The 26,757-nt window shown below is 35.4% G+C and overlaps 1 protein-coding gene across 1 annotated transcript; it reads left to right on the forward strand.

The window, feature by feature from the left end:
- The first annotated feature begins 22,208 nt into the window (after positions 1–22,208).
- Positions 22,209–22,865, forward strand: LOC111043487. The gene has a single exon (XM_022328450.2). The coding sequence runs from the start codon at positions 22,209–22,211 to the stop codon at positions 22,863–22,865; it is 657 nt and encodes a 218-aa protein (XP_022184142.2).
- Positions 22,866–26,757: the final 3,892 nt, after the last annotated feature.

A 26,757-nucleotide genomic window follows, 5' to 3' on the forward strand; every position in this document is an offset into this window, starting at 1 on the left:
TAGATGCATAACAATATTTATCTATAGTTATTTTATTACAAATTGCTTTTTCATATCATATACAGTTCAATAATTATTTTCTTAGTCTATTATTATGTAAATTCATCTATAATTTTGCTGTATTGTAAGCTATTGTATATAAGTGTATAAGCCAGTATATATTGTAACCTACATAAATCATAAATAAAGTACACAATCAATCAATCAATCAATCTCTCAATCAACGGAATTACTTGAGATTTGAAACGTAAGTCCTTACACTATAAGGTTCCGACACGAACAATTTCGATCCAATTAAATTCAAGATGGCGGCTAAAATGGAAAAAATGTTGTCAAAAACAGAGTATTTTCTCGAAAACGGCTCCAACGATTTTGATCAAATTCAAACTTAAAATAGTAATTGATAAGCTCTATCAACTGCCACGAGTCCTATATCTATAAAAATTTCAGGAGCTCCGCCCCATCTATGCAAAGTTTGATTTTAGATTCCCAATTATCAGGCTTCAGATACAATTTGAACAAAAAATTTCAAATGGAAAATATTGAGCATAAAATTCCTTCAATCAATGTTCAGTAACATTCTCACCTAAAATTGAAAATTAGCTCGAAATTCGAGAAAATGTGATTATCCAATTGCAAACAGTTGGAAACTATTGATTCTATTAAATCATTCACTATTAAGAGACAGCAGACCTCGTGTATCTCCAGCGTTATTGTCCTGTCACCAGCTGGCTCTGATCTGTGAATAGTAGACTTGAGATGCGCATGAACAATAGCGTCAGGTGATCAATTTTCATAACGGCAAGGAAAGTTGTGTGAGTGCGCAACACCAGATTTTTACAACTTTCTTCACAACTACTCGGAAAATCATAGGATATCTTGGCATACCAAAGAACTCAAATAGAACCCATTGTGTTTTTATTTAATATACACAAAATGAGTAATGAGATAGAAATCATTACTGTATACTCTATTTATGCATTATGTATAAAATACAAATTATTTTTATATGAGATTGATAAATAGCAATTTTTTAATTCTATCCACTTGATTCCGAGAAATGACCTCCTGCAATTGAGAGAAAATCATGAAGAATCATAGAAAATTTCAAAACCTCATCCACCTATCGAACATCCTCAATCAACATATAGTCAACTGTTTCTACTTCATTATGAGAAATAACAACGATAATACAAACTAGGGAACAACGCTTTTGAATCAAAATCATCCAGGATCAAAACAGTGAATATGCAATAAATCGACAGATGCTATTCGAATATGATTTTACTCATATCAAATGAGAAGAATAATTGATGGATTCATTGTCGTATTTCTTCTACTTCTGTCTTTGTTGTGGCTCTGCACACGAGTTTGTGAAGGAGGATTATTTAAAAATGACTTCACTGAAAGGTGATCGTAACTACGCGAAAATACAGCTGTAACAGAATAATGTTGCAAGCTCCATCCGATAAGGGTACACGGGTTTGCCGGATTCCTAGAATATAGTAACATTATTGAGAAAATTTCTTGCAAGAGAACGATTTGATAATCTCATCCACTCTGGTTAGTGAAAAGAATAGTCTTCATATTATCATGTAAATAAGAGTCCAATTTCTGTGTCAGGTTGAGGAAGAAGTATGCAGTTATCATAATGTAATGGATATTTGCTGGGCAATGACAAATATTGTTAGCATCGGTGTTGTATGTTGCCAGCCGTCATGAGATGACCGTGAGTATGTTCAGACGTGACAATGCAATGCAATGCAATGCAACAGGGTGCACGGCACATGTGCCGACTGGACGACAAAACAATGCTCATACCAGAGTTGGGCTATGATTTACAGTCTAATTCTCAGTTCCAATTACCATAATATAATCTGTAATGCGTTGGCGAATCCAATTACTGTAAGTACAAAGGACTGGCTGATTGTAGGACGACCTGTACGAGTTCGAGAGGGGTGTGGTAGTGAGGGGTGAGAGGCAGTGTGAAGTGGTGAAGAAGAAATGGCAGCGTCCTCTGCCGCTGCGGCTGAATTACAGTGCGAGAGCCAGAAAAGAGCTTTACCGAGTGAAGTAATGCTTCATCAACAGTATTTATGGTTATTGCAGTTTGTTGTTCTCGTTTGCATTTGCTATCAACTCTCCGTTATCAAATTCATGGTATAAACGTCTGAAACTATCAACTGCGTCTATGACATTTATTCGATTGGACCCTGCCATAAATATCAAGCAAACTCAAGATGAAATGTGGATTGCAAGCATTCCCACTTAATTCGATTACTATCATAGGGTTTATGTTTGCGGAGGAGCTTTCTGTTTCTATACCGGTGTTTGGTAATTCGGAACTTCGAATTTCCTGAAAACTGTTGACATTGATAGTGTGATCCGATTATTGAAGTAGACTGTGAGATTTTTTCAAATGTGATCGTAAAGGGAGATTATTTCATATTCCAGTGAATTCTTTCAGATCATTTTAGTGAGATCATGTTGAGCTTTTCCAATAATTAATCGTGTCAGAGCAATGTTTCAACAGGAACATGTTTCAACATTATATTTTTTCTATTCAAGAATTCAACTCAATTCACAGAAAAAATATTATCTTAATGTGAATCGTTCCATTTGTCATTGATACAGGAATTTCATTCAGGATTTGATTCATCAAATTCAATTTTAAGTAGAATCAGTAATCACAACCGCTGAAAGATGCACGGAATATCTATCCTTTTTCTAACAAGTATTGTGATCTGATGAACCACGGTCTTTCTGTTACTCATACTCTTCATGCTTCCTTCCTCATCTTCTCCTCCTTATTCTCTTACTCATCCTCCTCCTCTCAACAATCCCCCTTCCCTTTGTATCTTCTCGTCCGCTCTGCTTCCTTACTGTCGATTTGAAATGGGAAATTGTGGCAGACATGGGGCAGCCACTAATCATAATCTCAGATGTTTCAGCAACAAATCATTCCCAGCATATGGCGCCAAGGGATAGAATAACTGCTGGAATTCTCCTTCTGGTTTCAAAAGCTCTTTAGATTGCTGTGCTCAAGTTGCTTCTTTTCAACAGTTACACTAGTTTCATATTGTCTGCATTCTCTTATCCATTACGAGAATAGCAATTATATTCAGCAATAAAATTAATTTGAGAGGGTTTGAGTAGTTTCAGCCATTTTGTAGGAATAAATTTTGTGTACAAAAGAATAGGAGCATAAAAACATAGTTTATATTTATTTGTACTGATTCTACATAAACTGATCCTTCCCTATTCTGATTAATACACTATGAATAGTCCAAAAAGTAGATTATGTTCCATACACTTGAATTCAGGTCCAACTAAGTCCACATTTGAAAACAGAAGAGTTCGAATTTAGATTGTTTACAAACGAAATTGAATAACAAAATAATACTCACTAATCACTTAAAACTGTATAATAATGATTAACTTTGAAAATTTTGATATACTTCAATTCAGAATGATATGCTATTTTTGCTACAATTTGTTAATATGAAATAAAAAATTATGGATCTTGAATAAAATCATATCGTTGGTCATGTCAACAAATCAGATATTTCGATCAAGCCTATTAAAATTTCTAGATAAATGACCAAGCGAAGTGGAGTCTAAGATTCAAGTCAACGGTTTTGCATTTCTCTTTATGTTTATATGTTTGTATGTTTATATGTTTCGCATTTACGGCGGAACGCTACAATAGATTTCCATGAAATTTCAACACGTGTTGAATACTTTTGTATTATCCTTTTCAAATTTCGCGTCGACGTATATAAAAGGTTTTCAAAATTTGCATTTTAAGGATAATACAAAAGGGAAAGAGTCTCCTTCGAACGCCAATATTACGGTAAAAAACAGACTATAGAATTATTTATCACAATCAGCTGCCGAGTGGACTATTAATATTGCATGCACTGAAACATGCAATTAATATCTCAATGTTACTTCGTGATAAATCATCTGTCTTCTTATTGACTATTCACTGCATGCAATGACGCATGCAATTTAATAACTTGGAGTAAACATAATATTTTCTTTCGACCTTTTTCTGCTTTTAATTCGGGCTAACCTGTTGCCAGTATGTCTTGAAGGTGATTAGCTTTCGATGTTAGTATTGTGACGTTTTCAACAGGGTTCCTTCAGGATTTATTTGAGTGAAACTACAAATGAGAATATACTGAGATTTATTGAATCGATTTTCACTAACACTTGATGGCACAGACTAAACTAAACAGTTGAAAATACACAGATAACAATGTTGTTTGCTAAACTCGAATTCGATTATAAGACTTACTATGAAATTCATCATCACTTACTACAGTACAATCAGCTAATCAACGGACCATTAATTCACAGTAAACATTAACTCACACTTTAACAGAACAAACGTTATTCTTACTCTTACAAGATTAGCAAACACTGACTTCCACAGATTAACACACTATTGAACTTCACCGAACACAGAGTCCACTTCGTCAAAAACACTACACTTTTACCGTTCTTTCACACTGATGGGAATCAACAAACAAGAAGTGGACTGTATAGATAATATATTATTTTACTATTAGCGTATGGCTTTGAATGGTGGGGAGACCCAAGGGTAGTTCCACCTCGCCGTATATAGTCCAAAGTTCCCTAATGGGAAACCGGACACTAAGGTTATAGTGAGCACAATACTTTAAATTTACACTTTTCACTTCGGTATAAAGATAATTTATTATACTATAGTACAAATGACATTATTTTCGAATAATTCTCAAACACAATATTGGTAAGTGGTATGAACAATCATTATGCCTGGAAGAGAAGCTAATTCTTTCAAGCAAAATGGTTATTCCCAAAGGTAGCTAACAACTTAATAATACAAATGAATGAACTACAATCATATTTATAACGAAATGTGAGTTTATTGTACTCAACCAGTACATTAATGAATGAATTACAAATTTCAAATTTATCAAGATGATAAAGAACATATGAAAAGAGATTTTACAAAGAAAAATCTGGGACTGATTTGAATATAATATTCAGATTAGATTCAATACAAAATGAATGATTAAATTCAATATAACTTGAAAAGAGCCCAATGGCCATATAAGAATCTAAAATATAATCCCACACTATGGAAAAAATAACCTAAACAATGAGTGGTAGGGTCTATGAAAATCTTTAGAAATTCTTAATGATAAACTTCAAATTAATCAAAAGATAAAAGATCATAAATATCAAAACAGACTACACGGAGCAAAAAGTTGAATCTGAATTTGAATACAAAATTTATATTGAACAATACACAATGAAATGAGCTCAGTGGCCATATAAAAGTCTAAAATTGAATTCCAAATCATAACCTAGACCTAAATTATAATAAGGTCTTTGAAAATATCTAGAAGTTCTAAATAATTATTAAGAATTAAACCATTGGTCATAACAAGACCTGTCATGAAATAAATGAAAACAAAGGTTTTTGCTTAATATGGTTAGCCTACATATTTCAAAATTATGGAATACCAATCCAGAATCTTTGTATAAGAGTTTATTCAAATTGTTTATTGCTGAAAAACTTTGTACATGGTACAAATAATCTTTTTAATTAACATAATTGTGCTACACGTCGGCAAAAGAAAACTGAATTGAACTAAATCATTGATTGAACTGAAAAAATGCTCCTTTATCCAATTATGTAATACTTCAGGTTTCTTTATTAGCCGTTCCCGGGGGACTCTATTGTAAATTTATTCCTTAAATACGATAAAATACTTCTTCAGGAAAGAGTAATGTCGACTCAATGCAGGATTATGTTTTGAAACAATTATGCGAGCCAAAGTGGAAAGAACTCTATAAATTTGAGCGATATCCTTCCAAGGTATACTTATATTTCTTAATGAGTTAAAAACATCTTGTATTATTCTCGTGGTGGAAATTAGCCATTAAGTTGAACATTTATTACAGTTGGCAAATTTGTATTGAGATACTTGATTCATTGATATGGATGGTGAAATGAATGTTGCAGATTAGAAGAAAAAAATCTGTGCTCATCTGTAAAGTCTATGTTATCCAGCGGCTGGCTGTTATTGTTATTGTTGGTTGTTCTCTACTGCATTGGACACCTGCTTCCAGATTGGTAGGGTTTTCTGAGAGAAGAGGCTGTGAATAATTGAGACAGGTTGATGCCACTGCCACATGCAAGGGACCGGTTGAGTCGAGTGTGGCTCCCTCTCGGGGGACTGCGGTCACTAGCTCTACTTCTTTTGCATCCTAACCATGGCGTAGATGCCAGGTAGCAAGCATGAGCTTGTGTCGAATCCATCAAACATAATAATTTTCTACAGAAATTATCAATTCGACAGCGGTCCATAAATCGTGCATGACATTAATGAATAATTGAGAGAGTAACTACATATGTTAATAAAGAATAAAACTTTGATAAGTTTTATTATGTAGCTGCTACGCACCACGTTTAGTACTGTGGTGATTCTGTCCAGGGCCGGCCCCAGGGGTGGGCGGACCGGGCGGCCGCCCAGGGCGGCAGACTTGTGAGGCGGCAAGTTTTTAAGAATGGAGAATGTTTAAATATAAATAAATAATAAATTTATAATATTAAGTGTAAATAGTAAAATTATATAAGAAGCTTTTCCAAACTCGAGCTAATGAAGACCTTTCTAAGATCAACAATGTCTGAGGAACGTCTGAGTAGTCTAGCGAACATAAAATAGCTAAGTCCCCAGCTTGAAGAATTGGTGAAGAAGTTTTCCCATGCAAAGGTCAGACGCCAGCCAGTCTGGCTCTAGATGCCGAGGAGAAAGGTTGTCGTTATCGGTTTGCTCTGATAGTGAACATCGTGCCCGCTCAGCTTGCCTTCCATCTGTTCTAAGCGTGTTAAAGGTGGTTAACCCATCCGTGTTTTTATTTAATTTTCGGACCTACTTTATTGTATTAAATTTATATTCTCAGTCAACAGTCGTGTTCTATATTCTCGGTCATGTCATGCTCAAAGTACAATTCGGATTTCCAAGACAATGCCGATTTAATAAAGTGCACAAGTTGTAAAAAAACTTATCACGTAGCGTGCACGCGTGTACGCACGGCAGCGAAACTAGCTGCTCTCGGTGTAAAAAAGACACATGGCAGTGTGACGATTGCTTCAAGCCTGGGACTGTGTCGTCTTCTGATACGAATTCCATCCTACAAGCGATTAAGAACCTCGAGATCAAAGTGGACTCGAAGCTAGACGCTAACACTAAGACTATTTCATCGTTAGAAAGTGCGGTGAACTCAAACACAACAGCTTTAAATGGACTTCGAAGTAATCTGAGCAAAGTGCAATTGGATATAGGAAACCTAGAAGCGGAATGTGAGGGTCTGAAAATGAAAAACAAAAAACTTAACGAGGATTTGTGGCTAGCTAGACAAGAGATCAGTGATGTGCAGCAATACACGCGTAAAAACAATATAGAAATAGTGGGTATTCCGTTTACTCAGAATGAAGATATCTATCTAATTATCGAAAACATTGCTAAAGCTTTGAAATTATCCTCTTCTCGGTCAGATATTTCTATAGCTCATCACATACCTTCATCAAAAAAAGGAAAATTCCTTCTATAATAGTATCATTCATTTCAAGAGGTACCAAAAATTCATGGATGTCGGCCGGGAAAAAAAGAGATCAGCGTCTAACCACAAAGGACATAGGCGACTCATTACCAGCTGGGGACGTGTACATAAATGATCATCTCACTCCGAGAAACAAATTCCTACTCTCTTATGGAAAGAATCTTGTGAGGGAGAAGAAGATTAACGCTGGTAGTGCTAGCAATATAGTGATTATTCAGTGACTATACGATCTCAAATCTGAAAAGTATGTGTCGGTTTTATATTATACCTTTTTCTATTACGTTTTTTTTATCTATCTAATGTTAACCAATGTTGTGATTATAATTATTGAGATATGTGGCTTATAATATCTTCGACCTAGTTTTATTAATACATTCTCACTTTCATCTAAATTTGCTTGCGCTTCTAAGCGTGGTCAATTAGTGATGTTCAGAACTGTTATTATCATCATTGATCTTGTTCCTTTTTTTAATGTATTTACTTTTCAACTTGATTTTTTTTCTCTCTCTTTTGGAACGCCTTATTATTGATATGATAAGGCGGTTGAGCGGGCGGAGCATTCGCTGAATAACGATATAGAAATAGAAATAGAAATGATATTTATTCAAGTAAGTTACAATACATTCTGGTTCATACACGAATCTACAATAAATTACAGTACAACAGCCAATTATGCAACAAATTCCACATATTATGAAAACTTATTAATTACAATGAAGATTGAATGCAACATTAGAATATTGATAATATAGTATTGTAATATAACTACATAAATCAGCGGTGTTTCAACAATGAATAAATGATAATTTCAATGAATAAATATACACCCCACTATATATTATATGTGTTGGGGTATAAGTAATTAGTTGCTTATTGTGTGTAATAATTACTATTTACAAACTTCATTCACTGATATGGGATTAAAGTTTTTTATGATAAAATTAGTAAAAATGTATAATACAAACAAACAAAATTATGGAATTAGTAAATAAATATTAATGTTCTATTAAGAATAATAATAAGAAAGGTTATTTTTAGAAAAATGAAAAACAGTAAAGAGTGGAATGAAGAATAAATAGTTTCAATATTTACAGTCTAACTAAATTTTCACAATTTTCCACTCCAATATCAACCAACCAGGAAAATAAACTTTTCTTGAACCTGTGTCTATTGAATTCTTCCCTAATGTAACTTGGTATTGAATTATAAATTTTTGGTCCCAAATATGTGTAGTTTCTTTGCCCAAATGTAGTGTTCATCCTTGGTACTATTGAATACGTTTTCTCTGCCTTGTTTGATGGTTATGATCTGCCAGTCTTATGTGTTCGTTGTTTCTCCTCATTCGCGTGATGATAGCCTGGATGTAGAGTTGTCTTACACTCAGTACTTTACTGTCCTTGAAAAGAATGTTCGTGGGGAATTGATTCTCCTTGAAGCCTATTATTTTTAGTATTCGTCTTTGAAGTTTATAGAGAGGTTCAACATGTGTAAAATTCGTAGCTCCCCAGATAATTATGACGTATCTTAAAATTGACTGCACTAAAGAAAAATAAACAGTTTTTAATGTCTCATAGTTGAGGATTTTACGGAGTTGATAGAATTTGTAGAGAAGCTTCCTGACCCGGGTAATTGATAGATTAATGTGCTTGTCCCATTTGAATTTGTTGTCCACTATTGTTCCTAAATATTTTATTTCATTGACTTGTTGAATTAAAGGGCAATCACACGGGTTGTTGGTGCTTCCACAGTGATGCAGGATTATTGAAGAATCCGGTGGTCTCGTCCGTTCTGTCAGAGAAAAGGCTAAAAATTTCGTTTTTGTTGCATTTACTGTAAGCAAATTTTCTCTCAACCATTTATCGACTTTGATCAATTCTTCCTGTGCCAGATTAAAAACTTCCTCCCAGGTGTTTCCTTCAAATAGTATACACGTATCATCAGCAAAAGCTATTACTCTTCCTCTTATCTTAATTGAACATAGCTCATTTGCATATGCCAAATACAGAATTGGCCCAAGAACTGTTCCTTGGGGAATCTCAAACTTCATCGTTTCCTCTGAACTGAGATGTTCTTCAACTTTGACTTTTTGACGCCGGTCACAGAGGTATGATCTAAACCATGCTAGAGGAACTCCTCTAATTCCCATGGCTTCTAATTTCTTCAGCAGCAAACTGTGATTAACAGTGTCAGAAGCATTTGCTAGGTCCAGGAACACTGCTGCACATTTTTTGTTATTTTCTAGCTTATCTGTGACAAAATTTGACAATTCTAATACCGCATGTTCTGTACTCCTCCCCTCACGAAAAACAAATTGATTCCTAGATAGTAAGTTGTTTTTTTCCATGTAATTCACAAGACGTTTCTTTACCAGTTTTTCCAAAATCTTAGAAATATTGCTTATAAGTGAAATAGGCCTGTAATTGGTGGCATTTGTTTTGTCGCCTCCTTTATGTAATGGTCTAACACATGTCTCTTTCATAGCTTTTGGAAAAATTCCTTTTGACAGACTTAAATTAAATATGTGAATTAATGGTTTTACAATTACATTTTTATCGACTTCAATGTTCTATTATTGATTCCATCAAGTCCTGGAGCACTGTCATTTCGCAAACTACTAATAGCTTCAAGAAGCTCATCTTCAGTTACTGGGTGAAAGTAGATGGAGTGTAGAGTTCTTGTAACAGGTTTATATTGGGATATGATTTGGTCTAGTGGTTTTCTTAAGGAATCTATTATTGTCTCCGCCATTTCTTCACCTACATTTGTGAAAAAGTTATTCATGTGGTTGAGCACAGTTTCTGGATTTTCCTTTAGATTGAAAATCCTATCATCTATTTTAATAGCATTCAATTTCATTTTTGTTTTTGATTTAGAGTCAGTAGCATCTTTGATTACTTTCCACATTTTTTTATTATCCTTTCCAGCTTCATACAATTTCTCTCTATAGTATTGGTCCTAAGTTTCATGAATTAAAGCTGTGAGTGTATTCCTATACCGACGATAGAAGTTGTTTAAGTTAATGTTGTTTGGGTCTTCCTTTCTTCTTTTGTTGAGTAGATTTCTGGTTCTTATTGCTGTTACTATACCTCTGGTGATCCATGGTTTGATGGGTTTGTACTTCTTCTGCCGCTGATGCTGCTTGATATTATTTTGTATATGTTGTCTCATAGTTGATAAGAAGGTGTCATAAGATGTATCTGGATTATTATCTTCTAAAACATGAATCCACTCCTCATTCAGTAGTTCATTCTTCAAGCTATTAATGTCTATTTTCTCGTTTATTTCATGTGTTCCAGTTTCATTTGCACTATTTCTCGAAATATGTTGCACTCCTAGAATTGTGGTGAAGTGGTCAGTTATTGTTGATTCATAAATGATTGGAAAAAGATTATCTCTTGAGTTGGTAGAAATGTGATCTATGCAAGAAGCAGTTTCTGTTGTAGTTCTGGTTGCTTGCTTAATGCAGAGTCTGAGCCCATGCTCGCTTAGAAGATCGCAGTAGTCATTCAATTGATGATGTGGACGAATTTGAAGGGTGTTAATATTCATGTCTCCGGCACATATGACTTGTTGCCCTCTTAATTCATTCAGGATCGATTCTAAGTCACTCAGGAAATCTGTAATATCATTGAAGGACGGTGATCTGTATATTGCAAGGATGTTCCACTTTTTGTCTGCTGCATCCAACCGAATATGTAGGACATTTGCCTGGTTAATATGTAGCTCAACACATTGTACATTTATACTATCTTTAACATAAACAACTACACCATCATTTTGTAATGGGTTGTTTATGGTGGAAAATACATCATATCCTCGAATGGACTGGAGTACAAATTCAGTCCTAATCCAGCATTCGGTTAGAATAATAACATCAAAAGAAAAATTAATGTCGCACAATTGAATCATCAGCTCATCAAAATTTCTTCTGATACTCCTTATATTGAGACAGAAGATGCTCAAATCACAAGAACTCAATGCTGCACAAAGTTGTTGACTGTTGTTGATCACTTCATCGTTTATTTCTTCAAAATAATCAAGATCCACGAAGCTGAGCAAATTTGATAAGTTGTTGTTACTCATTATTTAAACTCTCATTAATCCCTTCCATGTTTCTTTCATTCCAGCTTAAGAGAAACTCTTCACTAACATCCTTTAGTTTTCGAATTAGGGTCAGCACTAAATCTTCTTGCCCTGTTGTGATATATCTGAAGGTTTGTGTGTGTCTGCTCATTGCTACTATTACATGTTGTGTGCTGTTATATATTCCAAGTTGTTTTTTATTGTTCCTTATCAGAACTACATTCTTGTGAGTTAAGCCCTGTGCTTCATGAATTGTATGGACTTTAATTGAAGGGTGAAGTTTTGATTGCAGCTCTTCTAGCACTGTTTTCTTCTCGAGCTGAGTGAATGTAAGAATCAGAGTGTTAGGTTCAAGTGGTCCAAGTTCTCCATTTGTTATTGGAGGTCTGACGGATAACAGGACCTCATTTTTCGTACAATGTCCTGGTAGTAGCTGGAAAGGATGTAGCAGACGTCTATTGGACACCTTCTAGTTACTGTTTGATGGATTCTCTTCTCACAGAGAGATGAAATGTGTGACCATTCAGCTGTTAATTTACTTCTCTCTATGTAAGGTATTTGGTTTGAATCTCCTAGCAGAATAATCTCAGAAGCACCAGCGAGAGATGAGACAAATCCCACGAAACCTGCATGCATTAATACTGCTTCATCTATGAAAACACGTTTGTACTGCTTTTTTGATCCGTTTATTATAAAAGATGAAACTGTTCTATAATCCTGTTTAATTATTCTTTCATATTTATTTTTGTGAATTCTATTCACCTCTTGCCTAATTTCATTTATTCCAGCTCTTGTCTGACACAAAATGAGATCTTTACCTGATGTATGTTGCTGAAGGATAAAGTGAGTTTTACCACACCCTGGAACTCCATCCATCCAAGTTATTTTTGGCATCTTACAATTTGTGATGTCAACTTTTAGAATATTCTTCAGTAGCTCAGCATTCAGCATGATTTGGGTGTCTCTACTGACTAGAATATACTTTTCCTTAGTTTGGAATGACTTTGTTGTTTCATTGTAGGGTACGTATTTTCCTTCATTTTCAAAACAGAAGCCCATTCGATATGTAGTGGATGTCGGCCACAGGAAAGTCTTAAGTCGATTGTCGTAGATGTTCATCTCGTTTCGCCTTATCTCTTGAATACATGCTGCTGAAGAAGAGATATTACTATTCAGTGATGATAGTACTCCCCTATATAGATCCGCATTCAGAACATCATACTGTTGAATAAAGTTCCTGAGTTCTATCATACTGTTCAAATAAGCATAAAGAATAGAATCATACGGTAGGTATCCTTTTGGACAATCTTCAGAGCCATCGTTTTCATGTGGTATATCCAAGAACTTTAGATTGTTTATTCCTCTGTAATAGAATACATAATTCAGGTTTTTAGTTTTAATTACTAAACTTAAAATGTCCAAGCATGTAAACTCGGAGACAATATCAAAAGAATCTATTCCAATCGTAATGTTGTATTTATTTATCGATGCATATTCGTCTATTACCAGTAAGAGGTCACGGATACCTAATTGAGTCTCATTGTTATTATTTTGCGCTAATATCAATGTCAATGAATTTTTAACAAGATGAAAACGAATTGAGCTATTATTTACGCTCCGTAAATAAACAGTAGGTGAACTATTGTATTCATCTTGACTCAGCGTTTTCTTCTTGAATGTGCAACGCCTTCTGAAATACGTAAACTATTTTTATTCCAGCGAGCTAATGATAAATTAAAATCTGTATATTGACCAAAGCTGAAAATCAAAGACGTCCTACTTCTCGCTGACTATTTTATTAATTCTGTTTTTTTAATAGATGATAGGAAATCTTGAATATCTATTTTTATATTTGATGCTGTGAATTTATTTGATGATTTTGAGCTGGAAATTCTATTTTTAATCTTTTTAAGCACTTCCATAATTTGTTCGATCAATTGATTGTTGCAATGCTTTCACATAGCTGGGACACTTTAGATAGTTTACTTTGTGGTCTGAGGGTTTATCAGCTCTTTTGCAGTTAAAAAATACTGGAGGTTTATCGATTGAAGGGCAGGTTTTGATGTTGTGTCCTGTGATGGAGCAATGACCACAGATATCTTCTTCCTTTTTACAATGTTTTGTGATGTGCCCATAGACTTGACATTTATAGCACCTTTGCACTGCATGGTAATCATTAACTCTACATGATGTCATATCTATAAATATTTTTTTCTTATTAATTATTGCTTTCCTAATTTCGGGTTCACATTCTACTACCCAATGCACGGAATCCTTGTTTTTCGGCCCTAATTTGAATGATGGCTTGCAACCTTCTTCAAATTTTTGTTTTTCTATTCCTGAATTGACAAAATTTTTGTTAAATATTTCTTCAGTTACCTCTTTGTTAGTGAGATCAGATGGAACATCATAAACAATTATCCTGGGTTTTTTATTTTGGGGCTCAGTTATCTTGATTTGATCATTATTTACAGCTTTATTCTTCAATAATTTCTTTTTGTCCTCTAGAGAATCCAGAACAATGAGTAAACCTCCTCTAACGGGTAATGTCTTTTTTATTTTAATGTTATCCTTTCTCGCGATGTTGGTTTTCAGTGTCCCTTTTATTTTTTCACTGTCTTGTTTCTCATTACCGGTGGAATTTGAGGGTTTAATTAAGACTACCTGTTCTTTTGGAAGGATTTTCCTGACTTGATTATTGGACTGGGGATCGCTTGAAGTAGCTTTTTTCGGTAGTTGTATCATGTCTGCGTAAGTAATAGGCCTGTCTTTATTTTTAATTTCCTGAACAGATATATGGATAGACATGAATCAGAATTGGAAAACTATAATCTAATCTCTTGTAAAGAGTTCGATACATTTCATTCTTTTAATCTCTTTTTCAATTCAAATGAATAAAGCTTGAAATTGATACATCTGAATATTAGAAGCTACAATGAGAACATTGATAATCTATTCTGGTAGTACTTGGATCATTAAAATGTGAAATAGATATCATCGTCCTTACCGAAACTTGGCTCAATGCAGATGATAACAAACAGTTAGAAGGCTTTACAACTTATCAAACGATAGATAAACGAAATAGGAACTATGGAGTTATTGTTTTTGTCAAGAATTCTTTATCAGGAAGTTGCATGAATATCGGTGGAGTCAATACTTTGGAAATTAATTTTTGTTATGACAAAAAAGATTACTCGATCCTTGCCGTTTATCGGTATCACGATACACATATTGCCGATTTCATTGATCATCTCAATACTCACTACAATAGCATTGAGAGGAAAGGTAAAGCAAATATATTGGTAGGAGATATGAACATAAACATACTGAACAATGACTTACAAACTGATTCATATCTGAATATGCTCTATGAAAGTGGCTTTATCAACTCTATCGATAAACCGACTTGACAAATAATTAGAAATAGCAGCACCCTGATTGACCATATTTTTCTAAACAACGTTGACTGTAATGCAATTAAATCAGCTATCGTCAAAGTGGCAATTACAGATCATTACATTGTATCCATTCAAATTACTGCCAAATCCAAAGACAATAGAAAATTTTGATCTTCCCAAGTTTTATATTCACAATGAAACCTTATTATCCACTCTCAATGAGGAAACATGGAGCTCTGTTACAATGGAGGAAGACGTCAATATTGCGACAAATAATTTTTATTCCATTATAAAATGTAACATACACAAATCTGAAAGACAGGTTACTCAAGATAATTCTCGTCTTGAAACAATAAAACCTTGGATAACGAAAGGACTAGTAAGATCGATTAGGGAAAGAGACAGATTATTCAAATTAACAAAAAACAACCTTTTAATAGAGATTTAATCAAATAACTTTAAAAACTACAGAAATAGACTGAATCACTTACTAAAAACCACTAAAAATCAATACTATAGACATAAAATAAATGAAAGTGGGAATGATCCAAAAAAGTTATGGAGCATTATAAATGAGATATCTGGTAGAGGTAACAATAATAAAGAAGGATTTCCATTGGAGCACTTTGAGACAGTAGATAATGGATCCGTTTCAACACTGGAAAAGACCAAGTTGGTAGCTAACGAATTCAATTATTTCTTTTCACATGTGGGAGAGAATTTGGCAAGTACGGTGAACTCAAATAATCCACCACCACAATATCCTGCTCCAGGATATGATAACATTCCAACCAGATTTGTACAAAGAAATATAAATATTTTTAACTCCTCTTAAACATATTTATTACTTGGGTATTAAACAAGGTATCTTCCCAGACAGTTTCAAAATAGCCAGAGTTTTTCCTCTTTTCAAAAATGGTGACAAATCTATAAAAAACAACTATCTCTCTCTTGAGTATTTTCTCGAAAATTTTGGAAAAGATTATTGAATTCCAGTTAGCTAATTACATTGAAACAAATTACATTTTAACGGACAGACAATTTGGGTTCAGGAATAACAGAAACATATCGGATGCATTGTTTAATTTAACCAAAGAAGTTAACAGCTCACTCAATGACAACCTAAATAACTGTATAATCTTTCTTGACTTAGCTAAAGCATTCGATACAGTAGATAGATCTAAACTAATGAAAAAGCTTGAGGTCATAGGTGTCCGTAATGAGTCACTCAGCTGGTTCAACAGCTACCTAACGGATGGGGAACAGGCTGTCCAAATAATGGGAGTTGAGAGCAGCTTAAATTCTATTGATTACAGTGTGATGCAAGGAAGCACATTCTGACCATTATTATTCCTAATCTATATCAATAGCCTGGCTAAACTACCCCTCACTGGCAGCCTTTTCTTATTCGCTGATGACACAGCGCTACATGTTACCGGTAGAAATAGAGACGAAATGTATCCAAAGGCATCCACTGACCTACACCTGTTGAAAGCGTGGTTTGACCAAAATATATTAACACTCAATATAGGAAAGTCCAAATCCATTGAAAGTCAGAATCCTCCCATTGACTCAATAACTTTACATTCTTGCTTAAACCCTAGCAATATTCATTGCCGCTACGAGTCCATTGAGCGAGTCAGTTCATATAAATATTTGGGCGTTATAATTGACGATAAATTAAAATGGTCAGAACACATAAACCACTTGAAAAACAAAATCCGGAGATCTATTTACATATTCCTAAACCTATGCCAATTTCTAACAATAGATGATTTGAGAAAAGTTTATTTTGCTTACGTCCAATCTGTGATAACTGCCGGAATTTTAGCCTATGGAGGGGCGTACAAATCCATACTCAATCCTCTACTCATTACACAGAAACGAATTATTAAAACAGCTGTGAATAAACCCATTCGAACGCCAACAAATGAAATATATGATGAGTTCAATGTTCTAGATATTCGACAATTGTATGTCAAGTGTTTACTTCTTTACATTCGCTTAAACAGTAACAATATGTTCAAAAAAATAACTCATAATCGCACAACACGCTCAGCATACTCATTAGGCATTGAAATTCCGAGACTTATAAAAACTCATTCAACAACAATATTGCACATATTTTATACAGAAACATGCCAACCATCCTCCGTAATGTTCATAACTGTACACCCTATATGTACAAAAAATACATTAAAATATGGTTGAGGGAGATAGGAAGGGAAAATATAGAGCTCATGATCCATTCCAGCTATCAATAATAATTATATTATTAAAACTCGTGATCCAGCTGTATGTTCCTAGTTATATTAATATCAACATTTTTCAATAATTTTCAATGTGTTGTTCCAATGTTTCGACTGAATATATATTATATGAACTGATTTCTACTTCAACTATTTATCATATTATTCTCTTTGAATATCATATTTCATCTAGAATGATTGGGGCAACTTTTTCAAGCTATTCTTCATTTAGTAATATTTTTTAAAATTTATCTAAACATAAATTTATACTACTCTAGTTTATTTACTGCATGTATGTACCAATTTGTTATTCAATTGAATTATTTGTTTTTTTAAAGCAATTATTCATCTACTTATATTATTAATAAAAAAAATTTTCTCTAAAAATAGAGTAGCTTAACTACTGTAGTACAATACCGCAGGTAACTTACCAGATATTGCAATATTCATTCATCTATAAAAACTATCCTTACCTTATGCTACAAATTATTATACTTTTCTTATAAAAACCAGACTCCTTTCCACACACAGGCTACAGCCTTCGTGGAGGAGAAGCATGATATTTCTTTTTTTCTTCACAATTTTGGTATGACTGTATTTTAATTTTGTCAATATTGTCTAATATCTACTCTAGTTGTTAGTGTCTAAGATTAGTTAAGTAGGAATTATAATAAAATCATTACAAATTTGTGATGTGTACGCCATTGTTTGTGATTTTTCATGCAATAAAAATAATTTGAATTTGAATTTGAGTTCTACTTAATTCAACAGGTGTATTAAACAAACTTGTGTTGTAGAATGTGGTGTTGCTGATAGAGCCTATACTCAAAAACTGTATATATATATATATATATATATATATTATATATATATATATATATATTTGTATTCCATGTGTGTATTTGTATTGCTTATTGTTCGCATATTGAACCCTCGCAGGCCAGTAACATTGCACTCCCCTATTCCTTTCCATTCTGTTACCATTGTCCAAGCTCCTTTCTTTCAAGTCCGTCGCACCAACACATACCTGCATAGTATTTCCACCCCTCACAACACACATCCATTCCTTCTTTGTCTCACTCTTAACACTCCCACTCTCTTTCCTATTTTTGTAACTTTCACCTCCCTTTCCCGCTAATAGATATTAGACCTTCCACGAGGAGACAGTCTAGTTCCAAAATTCCTACCGAAAACACGTGCTTACCGAAAGTTTCCTGTAGCTGGCCTGCCAATAATGTGATTGTACCGTATTATTTGTAGTTTTATTTATTGGAGTCAGATTATTAAATTCTCATTCAAATATAAACGTAGTAATTCAATAGTATACACCCATACATCTACAGTGGTGACCCCGACGTGATCTGAAATTTTAAGTGTTACCTATTTCTAGTTTTGTCGTTTTGCTACCTGTCTCGCCGCGTATTGTAGTGTCGCGCTGCTATCCGTATTCGTGTCCGTCTGTATCCGTATCATATTTTCCACGAGCCGTGGACTTTGCCGGTTAGTGTGTGGACTCCAGTAGTGTGGTATCAATTCTGTTACAATTTCAACTATGGCAGATGAAGTAGCAGCATCTGTCAACCGAATTGCAGTGAGGATCCCACCGTTCTGGCCAGCAGATCCTGAACTTTGGTTTGCTCAAATTGAGAATCAATTTACTTTGGCTAATATAACTTCTGATGATACTAAATTCAGTTATGTGGCAGGAAATTTAGACTCAAAATATGCTGCTGAAGTTCGAGATATTTTAACTAGACCACCAACAACAATGAAGTATGAAAAGCTGAAAACAGAGCTTATTCAGCGACTCAGTGCTTCACAGGATCAGAAGACAAGGCAGCTCTTGGAACATGAAGAGATAGGAGATCGGAAGCCCACACAGTTCCTGCGTCATCTCCGAGCCCTTGCTGGTACAGTTGTTCCTGACAGTGTGCTAAAACCTCTTTGGCTATCACGTCTGCCAGCCTCCACCCAAGCTATTCTGGCTACTCAACAGAATTCTGATTTGGATGCCCTAGCTGTGCTAGCTGATGCTGTTCTGGAGGCAAACCCAAGACCTAGCATTTCTGAGACTGCTGTTGCCACGAATAGTGTAGAACAGATGATGGAGCGACTCACAATACTCATGACAGCCAAGATGGGAGAGATTGCCAACACCTTGCGGCAAGAAATTGCTGCAGTAGCTGAGGTTCAACATGAAAACCACTCACGCCACTCAAACTTCCAATCCAGCCCTCATTCATGTTCACGCTCTGGCAATGGTGATCGTGATGGTATATGTTGGTACCACAGATGGTTTGGTGACCAGGCTGACAGATGCACCTCACCCTGTCAATACCAACCCAAGCGGCAGGGAAACGAACATGGGGGTCATTAATGGTGGCAAGTGACCCAATTCTCAAGTCATCCCGCCGCCTCTTTGTAACTGATAAGACATCAAAGCAGCAATTCCTTATAGACACTGGGGCTGATGTGTGTGTTTATCCTCGGTCACTTTTTCCAGGGAGACGACAAAAGACTGACTATGAACTATATGCAGCAAACAACACATGTATTGCAACCTATGGCTTGGTGACATTCAATCTGGACTTTGGACTCCGCCGCACACTTGCATGGCGATTCATAGTTGCTGATGTGGCCAAGCCAATCATTGGAGTTGACTTCTTGCATCACTATGATCTTCTTGTTGATGTTCGCCGACAATGCCTCATAAACCAGTTGACATCATTGGTCGCTGCTGGCCGTTCAGCATCATGCAGATTGGTAAGTAGCATTAAAACTATACATGCTACACTACCATCCACATATGGTCAACTCCTTCAAGAATTTCCCGACATCACTAGGCCTGCTGGTCTCCCAACAGCTTCAGTCAAGCATGATACCCTGCACCATATTCTAACCTCTCCAGGACCACCAGTCCACAGCAAACCCAGGCGTCTCGCCCCAGACAAGTTGAAACTGGCCAAGATGGAGTTTGAAAGCATGGTGCAAATCGGAATAGCAAGACCCTCATCCAGCAGCTGGTCATCACCTCTCCATATGGTTCCCAAAAATGATTCAGAGTGGAGGCCCTGTGGGGATTACAGAGCACTAAATGCAAGAACAGTACCTGATCGATACCCTGTGCCAAACATTCAAGATTTTTCTCATTTTTTACACAATAAAACAATCTTCTCAACAATAGATCTGGTCAAAGCATTCCACCAAATCCCAGTAGCTCCAGAAGATATCCATAAGACAGCCATCACAACCCCATTTGGACTGTTTGAGTTTCCCTACATGACATTTGGACTCTGCAATGCAGCTCAAACCTTCCAGCGCTTTATGGATGGTGTATTAAGGGGTCTGGATTTCTGTTATGCTTACATTGATGATGTCCTTGTTGCTTCAGAGTCAGAGGAGCAGCACTTCCAACACCTGCGATTGCTCTTTGAACGTTTGACCTCCTATGGTGTTTTGATCAATCCAGGCAAGTGTAAATTAGGAGCAAACAGTGTGAAGTTCTTAGGATACTGTGTGTCAGGAGAAGGCACAAAGCCCTTAGCAGATAAAGTTGAAGCTGTACTGTCATATCCCAAGCCTACAACAGCCAAGGAGTTGAGAAGGTTCACAGGGATGTTGAACTTCTACCGCCGGTTCCTCCCCAATGCTGCATCTCAGCAAAGCCCTCTCCATGATTTGCTGAAGGACAAGGTGAAAGGCAACTCACCTATCAATTGGACAGAAGACAGTGAAAAAGCATTCCAGCAGTGTAAGCAGAGCCTCAGTGATGCAGCATTACTTGCACATCCTATCCCAGGTGCCCACCTTGCTATCATGTCAGATGCCTCAGATTATGCAGTAGGAGCAGTGCTGCAGCAAAAGTCAGGAAACAATTGGCAACCACTCTCATTCTTTTCGAAAAAGCTAAGTCCTGCTCAACAGAAATACAGTGCCTATGACAAGGAACTAACCGCAATATACTTGGCCATCAAATACTTCCAACACATGGTGGAGGGCAGGGACTTCACTATCTACACTGATCAAAAGCCACTGACCTTTGCCTACCAACAGAAACCAGAAAAGTGTTCACCTCGCCAATTCCACCACTTGGAGTACATAGGTCAGTACACTACCGACATCCGTCATATCTCAGGTTGTGACAATATAGTAGCTGACTCTCTTCCCAGAATCAATAAAATCTCCACATCTTTTGATTATGAAGCTCTGGCTAAGGCACAAACCCATGATGGAGAGGTTCAGCAGTTTTTGAAGCCTGACTCTGGAATCAAGCTGGAAAGGATCCCCATACCTGGTCTGAAAACCTTATTGCTATGTGACTGCTCAACATCCACGCCTCGCCCTTTTGTCACCAAGGACTTCAGATGGGCTGCATTTAATGCAGTGCATGGACTTTCACATCCAGGAAGGAATGCTACGGTCCAACTGGCCACACAACGTTTCATCTGGCCATCCATGGAAGCAGACTGCCGAAATTGGGCCAGAGCCTGTCTATCTTGTCAGAAATCAAAAGTGACAAGACAAAATTGGCCACCAGTGAGTACATTCACTGCTCCATCTGCAAGATTTGAACATGTTCACATCGATTTGATAGGCCAATTGCCTATTTCAGAAGGATATGGATATTGTCTCACATGTGTTGACAGATTCTCCCGCTGGCCATAGGTTGTCCCTTTGGAGAATATTGAGGCTGAAACTGTAGCTAGAGTCCTGTTCACTACTTGGATCTCTCGCTTTGGCACACCCCTCCGCATCACAACTGATCAAGGCCGACAATTTGAATCCAGCTTATTCCTGCACCTTGGAAACCTTCTTGGAACCACCCGCTTCAGGACCACTGCATATCATCCATCAGCAAATGGCTTGCTTGAAAGGCTCCACCGTCAGCTCAAGGCTGCAATCAGATGTCATGCAAATGAACGTTGGACTGAAATACTGCCAGCTATTCTCCTTGGCATACGAGCAGCATGGCGTGAAGATTTCAAGGCATGTAAAACATGCAGAAATGGTGTATGGCCTGGTTCTTCGCCTTCCTGGAGAGTTTCTGACACCAAACCTCCCAACTGGTCATACACATCCATCAACATTTGTGACCAACCTTCGAAGCTATTTCAATGCTCTTAGACCAGTGAAGGGTCATGGGGAGCGAATGCCGTTTGTCTTCAAGGACCTTGCCACATGTCAGCACGTCTTTGTCCGGACTGACACTTCAAAAGGTGCACTGGAACCACCATACTCTGGGCCATACTTGGTCATCAGCCGAACTGACAAAACTGCAGTAGTGCAAATTCAGGGTTCTGACATTACCATCTCAATGGATTGCCTCAAGTCAGCCTTCATCATGGCAGATGAAGATCAGCCAATCAGCATCAGCCAAACGATTCCCCCTGCAACAGCCAGCCCTCTACCTGATGCCATCCAGGATCCACTGCCAGATTCTGACACTCCAGCAGTAACTACCAGAAGTGGTCATTGGGTGCACTTCCCAGATCGCTTGCAAGCTGGTGTTTTGTGATTTGTGTTGTGAAATTGTGTAGTATCTCTAGCCAAATCACTGGCAGGGGGGTACTGTGGTGTTGCTGATAGAGCCTATACTCAAATCTGTATATATATATATATATTTGTATTCCATGTGTGTATTTGTACTGCTTATTGTTCGCATATTGAACCCTCGCAGGCCAGTAACATTGCACTCCCCTATTCCTTTCCATTCTGTTACCATTGTCCAAGCTCCTTTCTTTCAAGTCTGTTGCACCAACACATACCTGCATAGTATTTCCACCCCTCACAACTCACATCCATTCCTTCTTTGTCTCACTCTTAACACTCCCACTCTCTTTCCTGTTTTTGTAACTTTCACCTCCCTTTCCTGCTAATAGATATTAGACCTTCTACGAGGAGACAGTCTAGTTCCAAAATTCCTACCGAAAACATGTGCTTACCGAAAGTTTCCTGTAGCTGGCCTGCCAATAATGTGATTGTACCGTATTATTTGTAGTTTTATTTATTAGAGTCAGATTATTGAATTCTCATTCAAATATAAACGTAGTAATTCAATAGTATACACCCATACATCTACATAGAAATTGTAGTTTTAATTACTTAGTAAGTTAAGTAGGACAGAACATTTCAAATTCGATACAAGATAAATCCATGAGATTTGAAGGATAAATTCTTTATGATATTGTTGATTGAATAAAACAAGAATGCCCTAAAATAACTAACTAAACTTTATTTATGGTCATTTTTAGTAAATTGAAAAACTTTCTCAAAAATCGATATTTTCAAAATTTTATTTTTTTATTCGATCAATAATACCATGAAGAATTTATCCTTCAAATCTCATGGACTTATCTCTTACCGGATTTGAAATGTTCTGTCCCAAAAATTTAAATTCAAGGCGCTAATATTTCAAAAAGTAATGATTAGAAAAAATGTTTTCCGAAGAAAACATTTTTCATTCCGATAGCTTGATAATATAAAAATCGAAAAACTTTGATAATATCACCACTAGAAAGTTCATTATTAGCCTTTGCACAGCCTGTTTTGTTATTGTGTAACAGATCTGTTCTGAACATAAAAATAGTTTAATCAGATATTTTGTGCTACTGTTCCCCTATATTTTGTAAAGAGTTAAATTTTTGCCATCCATGTCGGGTGACATTATGTTAAATGGTATACTGCCAACCATTCCTATGTGGCGCGGTATATTTGATATAGACTGGAGCAATTGCTAAAATCCCTATTTTACAAATAAATTTGCAAAAAGTTAAGTCCGTCCGGCTCGCAAATATGCTGGGTTCAGACCGCAGCTCTAGCTCAGTAGTAGATGCATGAACACTCCAAATATAATGAATCACCACAGGGTTCAATGACTGGTGATCAATAACTCTTACCACTGCTGCCATGAAGTTATAGAAGAATACCAATAAGGAAGTAAAAAAGATAGTCGGTGACTGATTATCAGTAACCATATATTCATTTGAGAATAATGAGAATCAACTATGGTTTCTCTAGTTGATTCTTGAAACGCTTGTCATGAATACAGGTATGCAACAATTTACCCTTTTGAAATTCCTTGAAACTTATAACGCCAGTTCTTGAAGTTCTCTGGATCCTTATATGATATACTGAAGACTTATTAATATAGTTATCAGTAAGATTTTTCTGGCTGAATAGTGTGACTATCATCAAAGGATGACAAATAATAAATGCTCTGAATAAGATCAATATTAATTGATTTACTGATTTGATATGCTGCAGAAGAATATTGCTCAGTACCAAGACAGATCAAACTGTATATCACGAGATAAATTAGGAAATAATAAAAACTTCTTGATCTTGTATGCTGACATAAAACATGAAATATATTCCCATAAAATAATATATATATATAAAATATCCTTATATCTATAATTCCAATATAAATAAGTTCTTTAATATTTTAATAATTATCACAAGGTTTATTAGCATACACAGTTGTGAGCTGTAAAAATATTTATGTATATTTAATACTGATGAGTGGACTCCAAGTCGATTCAGAATTAGACAAATTGAAACCTGTTCAGTATATAGATTTACCAGAACATACTTTGATCACAGAATAAGCATACAGTGTTTCTTTCCTCTGTGCTTTGATCAATGAACAAATAATAATCAATAAAAATAACAATTTAATATCTCAGGGTTTATGAGCTCGTGCCGTGCATGAAAATAAGCTTCCTACATATATCAATAAATTCATAAAAGAGTTTTTATAACTCATATGATAGTAGTTGACACATTGCGAATTTCTTAAATTTGAACAAAAATCTATATAGCGCTTTAATCAATTCCCTAATTCACTGATAAAGGCCTTATTATCAAATGAGCTCATTTAAGACAAATTTTGCACACTCACTATAATGATGTTCTTGAAGTTCTCGTAGAATAATTAATTATCTTCAATAATTAATTTGGCAGGTCCTTTTCGTCTCCGCTGGGCTCGTGTATGGTACAGATTTCTTATAAGTTTCTATCAGTATTAAAAAATATATTTACGGGAATAAATTACAATTAAGAACTCTTTAGCAACACTGAGTTCACAAATAATCAAACATTAATTACATATACTTGACATTTGAAAAGGGACAATTTAAGAAAAGGGACATTTTAAAAGCTTGATGCTTTTAAATATTAATTGGAAGAAAGGACCCTAATCTCCATGTGCTCTTCACAGGTCGAGATCACAAGCCAGAGAGAATGATTTTCAGAAAAATTTCATCTCTTCCTTAAACGATTTATAAGCTTTCCTCTGATTGGCTTTCCCAACTTAGTAAGACGTGATGTAATTGGTTACTTAAGATTCAGGGTTTTCCCAACTTTGTTATACGAAGATAAATAAAAGTTTCTAAATAAATAAGTTAAGTAATAGTCTGAGAGTATTCCAATAAATAAACCTCGATATATGATGCTATAATACGATATACATTTAATTTTTTATGTGAGCTTTGTGTACTCCTGGTTTTCATACTTTTTTAGATTTCAATAAATACTTGTGTAACAATAATAGTTGTCCTTATCTATTTACATGAACCTTCCCTAGTATATATAATCTATATTTCATGAGTAAAAATTATAATTCAATTCGTAATAGTTGATTGAGCAATCAGCTGATTTGTTAGGTATCGATTCAAAAAACTGTCGATTGATGTATTAAATCAAAACAAAGGATTCTAACCTCAAATTGTACATGCAATCTTTTATTCTTTATAATCTGCCAATAATAAACAAGCCGCTTTATAATTTCATTTACTGCCAAAGAATTCTCATTATTGTTTAATTACAATTTTGCATGGTTCTCTTATCGCTTAATAGATAACATGATTACTCTTTATCATAAATAAAATTCGATTTTACTTGAGCGGTACCTTGACTAGGCTATCTATTCTTTCCATTTTACAATTCTATTAAAGCTCAGTTGTTTTATTTCAAAAGTATTTTATGGTGCTACAACACCACGTCACAATTTATATTAATTTGTCAAATTTGTTTGAATGTCAATAAATTGTAACTCGAAGATCTTTAACTTTTAGATCTCGCCCAAGTTCTAAATCGTATAGAAATATTCTACTCAATCTGTAAAACTCCTAAAAGTAGAGTAAATCTTGTATATAATTTTTGTGAACATGTAGATGTAATGATAAGTTTTGTTAAATTAAGTAAGGGTAACTTTAAAACATCCAAGGGTTTCGCAGCTCTGATGACAAAAACTAAATTTACACATGAAGAATGGATACAACTTGACCAATTGAAAAATACTAATATAAAACTCTTTCAAAATCTTGTAAATAATAATCCATTATTATTGATAGAATATACCAAAGAAATTGAGCTCAACTTCTTTTCAATTTTCAAAACCTTAAACA

The sequence above is a fragment of the Nilaparvata lugens genome, chromosome 3, assembly GCF_014356525.2.
Source record: "Nilaparvata lugens isolate BPH chromosome 3, ASM1435652v1, whole genome shotgun sequence".
Lineage (NCBI taxonomy): Eukaryota > Metazoa > Arthropoda > Insecta > Hemiptera > Delphacidae > Nilaparvata > Nilaparvata lugens.

Bases quoted from the DNA above. Each gene is read 5' to 3' on its own strand.
- LOC111043487 (XM_022328450.2), top strand. From the start codon at position 22,209: ATGGCTTGCTTGAAAGGCTCCACCGTCAGCTCAAGGCTGCAATCAGAT.